The sequence below is a fragment of the Ranitomeya variabilis genome, chromosome 5 (assembly GCF_051348905.1).
Source record: "Ranitomeya variabilis isolate aRanVar5 chromosome 5, aRanVar5.hap1, whole genome shotgun sequence".
Taxonomy (NCBI): domain Eukaryota; kingdom Metazoa; phylum Chordata; class Amphibia; order Anura; family Dendrobatidae; genus Ranitomeya; species Ranitomeya variabilis.
The window spans coordinates 338,687,578-338,699,670 of record NC_135236.1 but is presented as its reverse complement, the minus strand read 5'-3'; the positions used below and the strand labels follow the sequence as shown (position 1 = coordinate 338,699,670).

Sequence of the window (12,093 nt, the reverse complement as noted above, 5' to 3'; positions counted from 1 at the left end):
GGTTCACAGATTAAATTAATTATCCACATTAAGTTTTAATATTTAAAACCAGATAATGAAGCTTTTTTTTTATTATTTTTATACATAGGTTCTGTTTATTATCTGTTGTTTATGATTATGGGCCTCTTGTCTTGCCAGGGTTTCTGCCCTTCCTGGACTATAGACATTAAAGCGAACCTGTCAGCAGGATTGTGCACAGTAACGTACACACAGATTCAGGTTGTTGCCGTTATACTGATTACAATGATACCTGGGCTGATGAAATCTGTCTTGTGGTTGTTGTTTAATCTTCATTTTCAGTTTTGAGTTAATGATATGCTTGTGCCCCGGGGCTGCCTGTGGGGGGTCTTCATGTGGTGCTCTGCTTAGGTATTCACCAGTATGGCTTCTGACAGATCACTGATCCCTCCGTGTCCTGCCCCCCAGTTTACATAATGAATAATATATATATATATATATATATATATATATATATATATATATATATATATATATATATATATATATATATATGAAAAAATCCCCTTCTGCAGGGATGCACTACACTGCAGCACAATTGTATGTGTAATGTGTATGTAAATAGTTTATTTGATGTTCTCCTTAAATTTGAAAATGGCGCTGCCTGCGCAGTAGCAGCTATCGGTGATCTGATAGCTGCTACTACGCGGGTGCTGGTGGTGCCATCTTGCTAGAGAAAAAAAAATGTCCTCCTCCACGGTGATGATTACTGCTCAGTAGCAGCTATTGGTGATCATCACCATTTTCTAACTGCTTTTTTTAATGAATTTAAGGATAACAAAGACCCCCCCCACAGGCCGCCCCCGGGGCACAAGCATCATTAACTCAAAACTACAAATTAAGATTACACGACAACCACAAGACAGATTTCATTACCCAGGTATCATTTTATTCATTATAACGGCGCCGACCTGACACTGTCTGTAGATTACTTTGCACAATCCTGCTGACAGGTTCCCATTAAGTAGGATTTGACTAATTGACTTCTACAGTAGAGGTCATTGCGCAGAAAAGGGGAGTTGTGGTATCATATATTGAGAACGATGAATTTTGCATTACCTGTATAGAAGTGTTACTCATTATTGTTATCTTGCCTGTAATAATAACGAGTTGACAATTGTGATTTTTGCAGAACAGGAGGTGTCAGCCTGTTAAGAGGCTCAGCTTATTTGGAAAATGTATTTTTCATTGCCAATTTTCACTTTTGCCATTTCTATGTTCTCTCCTATTCATCAATGGTTGGAATTGTAGTCTATATTGTAAGTTTTAATTATACATTTATATTCTTTTAACACGTCATTTTGCATTTAAAAAAAAATGCTAGATACATAACTAGGCAAATTCCAGCAATCAGATTGCAGTTAGGTGCCAAAAACATTACTGTTAAGAAACATTTTCGTAACGAAGCCCAAATATTTTGTTTTTTTAAAATCTTTCTCTCCAAACTACTTAAAAGATACATTTATTGTATAATTTTCTCTTTTTAATAAAAAGAAATCTTATATACATAAATGTCTATCTGTGAAAATACTGACAAAGTATATACGATAATTTAACAGACTTCCATGCCCAATGAACTATAGGTAGTGAAGAAACTGGACATCTAGCCTAAATACAATGTAGTTAAAATATACAGTGGAATAATCCATGTAAAAATAAATTAAAAAATGTAGGCCGTATGCTTACTTTTCATATTCCTACCTGTTTTTGAATAGAAAAACAAAATGTTTAACCTAGTTGGTGACAACCTGAGGTGCTAAACATTTCTGTCTAGCTTCACTGTCATCATTTGTGAGCTGCTTACTCCGTTTGGGTTCTATCCATGAGTTGTGGATCACTGCATTGTTAGGCATAGGGTCAGCTTCCACAATTGAAACCACTCTTTTTTTCATTTTGCTCTTTAAAACTTTTTGGAATTTTTGTCTTGTGAATGCGTACAACAGAGGATGAAAAATGGTGGTTCCGTAAGCCATGACTAAAAAGCAAAGTCTGAGTTTAACCAAAAGGTCACTTGGGCCAAGACATAAAATAGTTGTATTCAATAAAGAAATAGGCGTCCAACAAAACAGAAAGGTCGAAATAATCAGAAGTGACATCTTGAAGACTCTCTTTTGCCTTTCCCGTCTCTCTCGGTGCCTCTTTACTGCTCGGCGTAAGGCAATAATAACAGATACAGAAGTCCTCACACCAAGAACCACGTTTCTACCTCCACTGCTTTGCGATATATCCGTTGTCTCGTGCTGTGTAGCCAGAGAAATCGTTTTTTTCTTTCGGATTTTCTTTTTTTGCCCCGTTGAAAACCTTGTGCCTATACGGATGTTGAGGGCTTGAAGAATTTTGCTGTATGTGATCAACATGACAACTATTGTGAAAAAGAAGATGGGAATCTGAACCAGAAGGTGATAATACATCCCGAGCTCTGTATGATATTCGTTTGAGCTGACACACAAAAGTGTTTTATTCTCCCACTGGTTTTCACTTTGAAACCTAAAAAAGCTGACTTCAATAAAAGGAATCAGAAAAGCCAAGAAAGATACTATCCATGTGGATGTCATCAATATAACTGCACGACCCATGGTCAGGATACGATTGGCAGGCTTGACAGAAATGTCATATCGATCCAGAGTGATGGCAAAGACGTTAACAGCGGTGGACACACTGGCGAATGAAACGCACGCTTCATGGAAGCAGCAGATCAGCGCACTATTGCCCTCCAGAGGCAGGAGGAGGATTACAATAGTTAGCGGGATACATCCTACACATATGATCACGTCAAGGACATGGAGGTTCATAGTAATAATGTTGCTGACAGAGTTGATAAGGTTGGACTTCATGCAGTAAAGAACCAGTACGGTTAGGTTACTTCCAAGACCCAGAACAATTTCCAGCATGAGGAAACAAGTGAGGGAGATTTGGAAGCTAAGCGGGTATGACAGCGGTTTGTACATGTTGCTGCTGACGTCAGTAATCTCATCGCGGACTGTTATATTGGCTTCAGACTGCATGTTGGTTTCCAGCATGAAGGTGAAAAACATTGTTTTGAATTAGGTGGCATGAGTCCTGTAAAAAGCCAAAAACATCACAGTTAATTGTTTTATATTTCTTCTCCTATACATATTCACTTTTTAATCCTAAGAAAATCATCACTAAAGCAACAAGAAATTCTGTATCTTTAACCAATCACAGATAATTTGTTACGCTAAGTATGAGCAAAGTTTGTGTCTTGTGCTCTGTTGTTGTGTCTTAAACTGTTTTGCCTGGGTGGCAGAATTAAGTATGGGATCATTTCATTGTGTTAGTGAAAGATGCAAAGCGACATGGATCGAGAACCCCTTTTATCGGTGACACACCAAAAGGGCAAGTTGGGACAATAGTGCCTGCAGAAAAGTGGTCCAGCCATGTTCTTCCAGTGGTCCATAATATTTGGAATAACATGTCCCTTGCCCATAAGTATTCAGCTCTTCGAAAAGCCACTTTTAGCTCCACCTCAACCCAAGTTAAACCTTGAAGTGAATTCTCTCAAAAGAAAAAATCATCAACACTTTAGTTGTACTTACAGTAATCTTCAAAATATTGTCTATTTTTTTCTTTCACTATGCGTGTGTGTGTGTATATATACACTCACCGGCCACTTTATTAGGTACACCATGCTAGTAACGGGTTGGACCCCCTATTGCCTTCAGAACTGCCTCAATTCTTCGTGGCATAGATTCAACAAGGTGCTGGAAGCATTCCTCAGAGATTTTGGTCCATATTGACATGATGGCATCACACAGTTGCCGCAGATTTGTCGGCTGCACATCCCAAAGATGCTCCATACAAGGCAGGATGGATCCATGCTTTCATGTTGTTTACGCCAAATTCTGACCCTACCATCCGAATGTCGCAGCAGAAATCGAGACTCATCAGACCAAGCAACGTTTTTCCAATCTTCTACTGTCCAATTTCGATGAGCTTGTACAAATTGTAGCCTCAGTTTCCTGTTCTTAGCTGAAAGGAGTGGTACCCGGTGTGGTCTTCTGCTGCTGTAGCCCATCTGCCTCAAAGTTCGACGCACTGTGCGTTCAGAGATGCTCTTTGGCCTACCTTGGTTGTAACGGGTGGCGATTTGAGTCACTGTTGCCTTTCTATCAGCTCGAACCAGTCTGCCCATTCTCCTCTGACCTCTGGCATCAACAAGGCATTTCCGCCCACAGAACTGCCGCTCACTGGATTTTTTTTCTTTTTCGGACCATTCTCTGTAAACCCTAGAGATGGTTGTGCGTGAAAATCCCAGTAGATCAGCAGTTTCTGAAATACTCAGACCAGCCCTTCTGGCACCAACAACCATGCCACGTTCAAAGGCGCTCAAATCACCTTTCTTCCCCATACTGATGCTCGGTTTGAACTGCAGGAGATTGTCTTGACCATGTCTACATGCCTAAATGCACTGAGTTGCCGCCATGTGATTGGCTGATTAGAAATTAAGTGTTAACAAGAAGTTGGACAGGTGTACCTAATAAAGTGGCCAGTGAGTGTGTATGTATGTATGTGTGTATATATATATATATATATATATATATATATATATATATATAATGTGTGTGTGACATATATACCGATATACCGTATATATATATATATATATATATATATATATATATATATATATATATATATATATATATATATATATATATACCAATTTAGCTCCCACTGGTTTGCAGCCTCTGCAAGTCCTTTAATTTATGCTAATGTGCTGTAGTCTGAGCTGTAGTTGCTATAGCAACTAGCTGAAAGTTCTTCCAAGTTTAATGTTACTAAATATTTTTCTGCAATATTGTTGCATTTTTCTTATGTGATGGTTGCTTTCCAGTAAAACCTTCCTACCATGCTACATGTCTAATTCATATCGGCCGTTCTCGCTCACTCCTACTGCTCTGTGCACTCAGTATTTGTTTTATTGTAGTGTTTATTGGGTATGTTAGACCTTTTTCGCTGTATAGAAACAAGCCTGCAATGTCATCATATTATTGCAGTCTTTTTTCCTATTTTGGTACTGTTCAGTATGTAAGAAATTATGGTTTTGTGTTATTAATGAAGCCCACTAAGCTTCCCTTCCATGAACGTGTGGCTTTGTATATTTTGTGTAGATGCACTTGCGCTTTATTATGCGTTGTGTTGTACGTGTGCCGGCTGTATCTACAGTTTTGTGCCTCTATAATGTCATGTCCATTCCAACAACAGCTTTCTACAGAAATTCTGCAGATCCTAGGGGGGATGAGAACAGATTTATCTGGAGTAACACCAGGGGGGATATAAACGGCACTTGCTCTCAGACGTTTCTTTTGATAGAATACTTTAGATACATTTTTTTAACTTTTTTGTTTATCTTGGGAATTACAGAAAATGTGTTACATAGAAATCCAAAATAAGTGACCCATATAACAAATGCTCATTAGCAGAGGTAGTTGTAAAATAAATGAAACCTGAGTGTTAGATCGGGTTCTTGTACTGTCAGGGGGGAAAAAACCTACATTTTTACTTCTTTTATGTGTATCTAACAGAGTGTCTGCAGAAAATGGAAAATGTGAATGCTGCCAGATCTCACGCTGGCCAAAGATAAAGCATCAGTCCTGTGTCACAGGCATAACATTTCCTGTTACTTTAGAGGACATGTTGCGAGAAGGAGAGTTCATTAAATACATTCATCTTTTGTATCTGTGAATCCACCTTGCAGTCGGGAGGTGGGCTGCTCGGAGCAGTCTACCGGGCAAATGTGTTTCTAGGCAGGGAAGATGTGTGGCAGAGCTTGGCTTCATGCTGTTAAACACCTACCTACTTCCTTCTGCCATAAGGGACCTTTACTTCTCTGAAGCATCTTTTTAGAGATTGAAACATGATGTCATTGTCATTCTCTCGGTTGGCTGTAAAGATGTTCGGCAGCTCTGTTTTTCAGCAGGGGTGGAATCTATTTAGAGATGTACCGGTAGCTCGCCAAATGGATAGCAACTGACTGATGTTTAGTTATCCAGGCTGCTGCTCATGTTTTTCACCCTGCGATCAGAGATGCAAATCTGAAACTTTCTCTAAATGCTAATAAGCGGCTGGGATTTTTTAATTGTAATATGTAACATAAAGGGTGTTTCAGTTAATTCATATTTATCGTTGTTGATGTAAAGCCAAAATCTGATACATTGGGATACCAAATCTACTACATTGGCATATGATGGGGTACAAAATCTACTACATTGGGATACATTGGGATGTAAAATCTACTAAATTGGGATACGATGGGATACATTGGGATACAAAATTTACATTGGGATATCATGGGATACATTGGGATACAAAATCTACCACATTGCGATACATTGGGATTCAAAATCTACTACATTGGGATATGATGGGATACATTGGGATATAAAATCTACTACATTGGGATACATTGGGATGTAAAATCTACTACATTGGGATACAAAATTTACATTGGGATACAAAATCTACTACATTGGGATATCATGGGATACATTGGTATACAAAATCTACACATTGGGATACAAAATCTACTACATTGGGATCTACGACATTGAGGTGCCAAGACAGGTCCAAATTTAGAGTCTTGTGTTGTTTAATGAACGCCAAGATATTGATGAGTGCAATATCCCAAATTTATAGCTGCTTAACACTTTTCTGGCTCTGGTACCTAATACCCAGTCGTAACAATAATTTTCAGTATGTGAGTTGCCCCCCATTTTGATATCACGCAGACACTGCATTGAGTCTGAGTCTGGCTGATGAGGGTCTTCCCAGAGTATTACTAAAAGTTCCCTCCATAGTCTCTGCTAATCCCTTTGTGTCTTTTGGAATCATAGTTTATAAGTAAAGGCCATATTGCACTTGCGCAGCCTAAAAATGATGGATTACTTGCGTTGTGAGACTGTTGTACTATTGCTTTGGCCTTCATAACAAAAAGGAAAGCGTTCTGTATTACTGACCCATAATTCTAACCATGTGGTGTGTCAGTAACGACTTGTGTCTCTCTGTGATTGTAATGGTATGTTATGGAATGTGTGTACATTCGCCCAGACAGACATGAATGTAGAGGATTCCGAGCTACCGGTTAGCGGATGCAGTGATCTCATGACACATTACCTGACTCTTCCTGGCCCCCATACACTGGCGATCATCTGATACTGTATGCTCACTGGCATCTAACAAGTGGTGTACAGCAGACATGGGCAAATGGAGACGTGCTCATCCCTGGAACAATGGCACAATCCTGTCGAAATTAATTCCAACTTCAACGTAGCCCTTTAAATAGAGGCATTTGTATATTCCTTTTTTTTTTTCCCCCCCCCCTTTTGAATATCACCTTGGATGCAATGCAAATAAGTTCTTTCATGTCTGTTCGGCTCTTGTCACTGCTGTGTAAATAGGTTGAATAATTGCAGGATAATGCAAATGATATTACTAGCTGCAAAAACAAAGCTGAGCTATCCATCAGAGTGTTAGGATGCAAGTACCACCGCTTTGTGTCTGTTATCTGATGACTGTGCAGTGACTTTTTCAGATTTAGCAGATTTAGAACCCAAATTTCTACCTATCCTCTAATGCACAAAGCCGTATTGCTATCAGGTGTCCAGACCGCCCCCAAATCATTTAGTTAGACGAGAAGGGTTATGTTGTATAGAGCTAATGCACAAACTCTGTGCCATGTGAAAGTGGCTAGCAGCTCTTACCTGTGCCAAAGATTACGGATCCCTTGTGAGCCTCCTTCAGTTGCAGTTGCCACATCTTGTTCACTTGTCGGTAGAGAATACTTGAAGCCAGGTGCCACATATATCTCCAGAAAATGACCCTAATGAAAATCTGTTCTTGGGCTGATCCATTGTTTCAGCATAGTGCTAACATGCAGAGCATATACTGCTGCTCCCCGGCTGCTGCGGTCAGTCTTCCCACTGTGAAATCAATAAGCATCTGAAAATCCATGATGAAAGTCATTTAACATACTGAAGGCTGCAGCTCTCGGGAGATGCCAGGGAGCTCCTGTCGTTTGGAGAGGAGCAGCAGTGTGGCTTGTTAGGGCTGCTTTTGCAGAATGACAGCTTGCTTCTGTGCTTCCCGTCACTGCAGAGAGATGCAGTGCATTCACTAATTTTCATTGGCCGGATTTGCTCAGCTTTGGGACAACACTGCATTTTTAAAATTCTCCTTAAGAACCTGTTCCGTAGCCTCCAGTCTGAGGCATTGAGATGTGTAACGTTCTTGAGTTGATGTAGACCTAGTTTTCTCATTATAATATGTTATTGTGTAAGTCAATCCAGCATCCTAATTTTCCTTGAAGCCATTTCTTATTAGGTCATATGGAAATATCAGTAGTCGGTAAGTAGACCATATATGCATAGCAGGTACTCGTGACCTTTACCGTAATTTGATTGTGTCTATAGCAGTGGTAGAACAATTAATGGGATTTTCTCTTCGTTTTGGCCAAATATATATTTGCATTGTATATGTCTGTGTAAACTTTGTTCATTTGCATCTTCACTGTAGGAAAATAATCACAGCATAAATCATTCTCAGAAATGTACTTGAAGGGGTCATCCGTGACTTCACAAAATTTGTAAAATAGAAAAAGAACTTCTACACCTGCTAATTTTCCTTGCCCCTTCATGTATGCTCATATCTTCAACATCTTTTGGGTCTAAGGTGTAGAAAGAAATACATGCAATAAATACTCGCCTCCCAAACTAATGTCACCTCCATCAGTCTGCCAGGATCAATATTCTGTGTGGACATCATGTGAGTGCTGCAGCCAATCAGTGGCCTCTGATTGACTGCAGTGTTCACATTTTAAAGGGCATCATGAAACCACATGAGGCATGAATCAGAGCTTGACTTTATGATTACTTCTGGGTATGTACCGTATATATTTTCCGGCATTTCAGAGAACATGTACCGTATATACTTGAGTATAAGCTGAGATTTTCAGCCCATTTTTTTAGGCTGAACGTGCCCCTCTCGGCTTATACTCGAGTCATTGTCATTGTCCCAGGGGGTCGGCGGGGGAGGGGGAGCGGCAGGAGTGGCGGCTGTCACATCATACCCCCTCCCGGCACGTCTCTGCACGTCCCTGCTTCTCAGATGGTCTCTGGCGCCTGCAGCTCTTTCTGTGTTCAGAGGTCACAGGGGGCCGCTCATTAAAGTAATGAATATGGACGCGACTCCACTCCCATAGGCGTGAAGCACATATTCATTACTTTAATGAGCGGTACCATGTGACCGCTGAACACCGGAAGAGTTGCAGGCACCAGAGACCATCTGAGAAGCAGAGACCGCACCAGGAGGGGGTGAGTATGACGGGGGAGGGTGAGCCATGCGATATTCACCTGTCCCTGTTCCACCACCGGGCTCTGTCTTCCGTGTCCTCTGTCTGTGACGTTCAGGTCAGAGGGCGCGATGGCGTGTTTAGTGCACGCCCTCTGCCTGAACAGTCACTGCAGAGACCTGGAAGTCACAGCAGCGCGCGGTGGTGGAACGGGGACAGGTGAATATCGCAAGTGCTGGGGGCCTGAGCCAGCGGCGACTCTGGCACCTGGCCCCCATAGCGCGGCGGTGTCTCCGCCTGCTCAGGACACTGGCACCCAACGATGAGTGGTGAGTGTGTCATTTTTTTAATTTTTTTTAATCGCAGCAGCATATGGGGCATATTATTCTATGGAGCATCTTATGGGGCCATCAACCTTTATGGAGCAGCATATGGGGCATATTATTCTATGGAGCATCTTATGGGGCCATCAACCTTTATGGAGCAGCATATGGGGCATATTATTCTATGGAGCATCTTATGGGGCCATCATTAACCTTTTATGCAGCATTATATGGGGCATATTTTAATATGGAGCATCGTATGGGGCCATCATTAACCTTTTATGCAGCATTATATGGGGCATATTTTAATATGGAGCATCGTATGGGGCCATCATTAACCTTTTATGCAGCATTATATGGGGCAAATTTTAATATGGAGTATCTTAGGGGGCCATCATTAACCTTTGTGCAGCATTATATGGGGCATAAATTGTATGGGGCATCCTATGGGGCCATCATTAACCTTTTTGCAGCATTATATGGGACATATTTTTGTATGGAGCATCTTATGGGGCCATTATTAACCTTTGTGCAGCATTATATGGGGCATATTTTTGTATGGAGCATCTTACGGGGCCCATCATGAACTGTATGGAGCATTATATGGGGCTACTGATTCAATATAGATATTCAAAAACATTTAACCTACTGATGTCTCAATTAATTTTACTTTCATTGGTATCTATATTTGTTCTTGAAATTTACCGATAGCTGCTGCATTTCCCACCCTAGGCTTATACTCAAGTCAATAAGTTTTCCCATTTTTTTGTGGCAAAATTAGGGGTCTCGGCTTATACTCCGGTCGGCGTATATACGGTAGTTTGAATATCTGACAAGACCAGTACTGCCCCCGGATGGCTTTTCCCATAGCCAGTCTAGTTAATTGACAGGTCTCTTTCATATGTTTACATTCGGAGAGACCCATCAATCACCTGTAACAGCGCTTCTCTGTCTATGGTTCTATACTTATTCTGAAGCCTTGGAGTGTTTTAGAGAAAAAGATATCAAGTGACATTTATAGACTGGTCACTACAAACAGAAAAGTTCATACCCATAAACTATCAATATCAATATAAAACGACAGTATATGCAGATATATGGAATAGAACAATACCTTTACTATAACTAGGATCTGCTCCTAAGCTGTTAATTCTACTACTACTGGAACTATGATTTTTAAAATACATACATGTGATATCTTGGACTTGTTAACATTGATTTCAAGGGGTGGTCTGAAGTTCAAAGTAATTTTCATCCTAAATCCCTCTAAATCTATTTAGTGCCATAATCTAAACTATTTTCTAATATACTTGAAGTAAAATTTCTCTATCCTTCCCTAACTGCACTAAGTGCTTTTTTTTTCAGTTCTCTTTTGATGACGCTGTTTTTTTTTTTAGAATCATAGTTCATGCTGGGATACCCAAACGAAGCATCATCAGGGGTCAGAAGCTGCTGTCACTGCCATAGCAGTGTCTGCCCCTTCCTGAATTTAATCGTCATTATTAACACTGGTTTAAGGTGCTGGGCTAGTCCCAGCGCGATATGCACTGTGAGATAATGACAGTGTGCTCTCTCGCCAGCTCAGATCAGCAGTAACGATCCAGCAACTGAGTGTGTTGTTAGAATACACAGCATGCAGTGACCAGTGACATCACTTGCAAGGGCGGCGCTGGTCTCTGCAAATAGGGTATTCTCCCAACATGCTCTGGTGCCAGGCAGCTCTTTACTGCTGATCTGAGCCAGCGAGAGCGCGCTGTCATTGTGCACATCATGCAGGGACTAGCCCAGCCCCTGAAACAAGCATGACTGATGACGTTTAGCTTTAGGGATGGGTCAAGGGCTGCAGCAGTGACTTCAGCCTCTCCCCCCTGAGATCACACTTTGTTTGAGTATCACAGCTTGTTCTGGGACTCTCAAATTAAGCGTCATCAAAGAGGAAGTGGGGGAAAATATAGAATAGCAGTTAGTGTAGCAGGGGACTTTTAATTCTTGTATATTAGAAAATAGTATAGATTTTGGCACTAAACAAATAGGGATTCAGGATGAAAGTTTCTTTGGACTTCAGACCACCCCTTTAAGAAAGCTCATTAGGTTTAGCTACAATTGTATAGAAAAACAGAAACCTGACTTGTGCTAAAAGCCAGATACATTGTATAGGTAACAATACTTTTATCTTCAAAAACTGAGCGAAAAAAAGCTACGTACGAATATTCTTGGGTTGTATTTTATTTTCCCAAATCAATTCCTTCATGCCACTGTAGATAATGCTGTGAAAGTGATGCCTTTGGCACAGCAATGGGTGAAATCCCTGGTAACATCCACAACATACCGGGAGATGCTGCAGAACTCAAATCCACAGCTCCTGGTAAGTTACTCCGCAGATCTCCTCCACAACACTGGGAATGTGTCATGCAACAGGTTTTTCATACATTTCTGCTCCATAAC

The 12,093-nt window shown here is 40.6% G+C and overlaps 2 protein-coding genes across 3 annotated transcripts in view; one reads left to right on the top strand and one right to left on the bottom strand.

Moving 5' to 3' along the window:
• Positions 1 to 12,093, top strand: part of COG5 (component of oligomeric golgi complex 5) — a 413,551-nt gene that overhangs the window by 74,998 nt on the left and 326,460 nt on the right. The gene's annotated exons all lie outside the window — the stretch shown is intronic.
• GPR22 (G protein-coupled receptor 22) lies at positions 1,614 to 7,878 on the bottom strand. The gene is made up of 2 exons (XM_077264796.1): positions 7,740 to 7,878; positions 1,614 to 3,078 (listed from the first exon to the last, which is right to left on the bottom strand). Exon 2 carries the CDS (start codon positions 3,051 to 3,053, stop codon positions 1,752 to 1,754), a length of 1,302 nt encoding a protein of 433 aa, XP_077120911.1. The 5' UTR covers positions 3,054 to 3,078; positions 7,740 to 7,878; the 3' UTR covers positions 1,614 to 1,751.

Excerpts from the sequence above, each read along its gene's own strand:
- GPR22 (XM_077264796.1), bottom strand. The coding sequence starts at position 3,053 with ATGTTTTTCACCTTCATGCTGGAAACCAACATGCAGTCTGAAGCCAAT.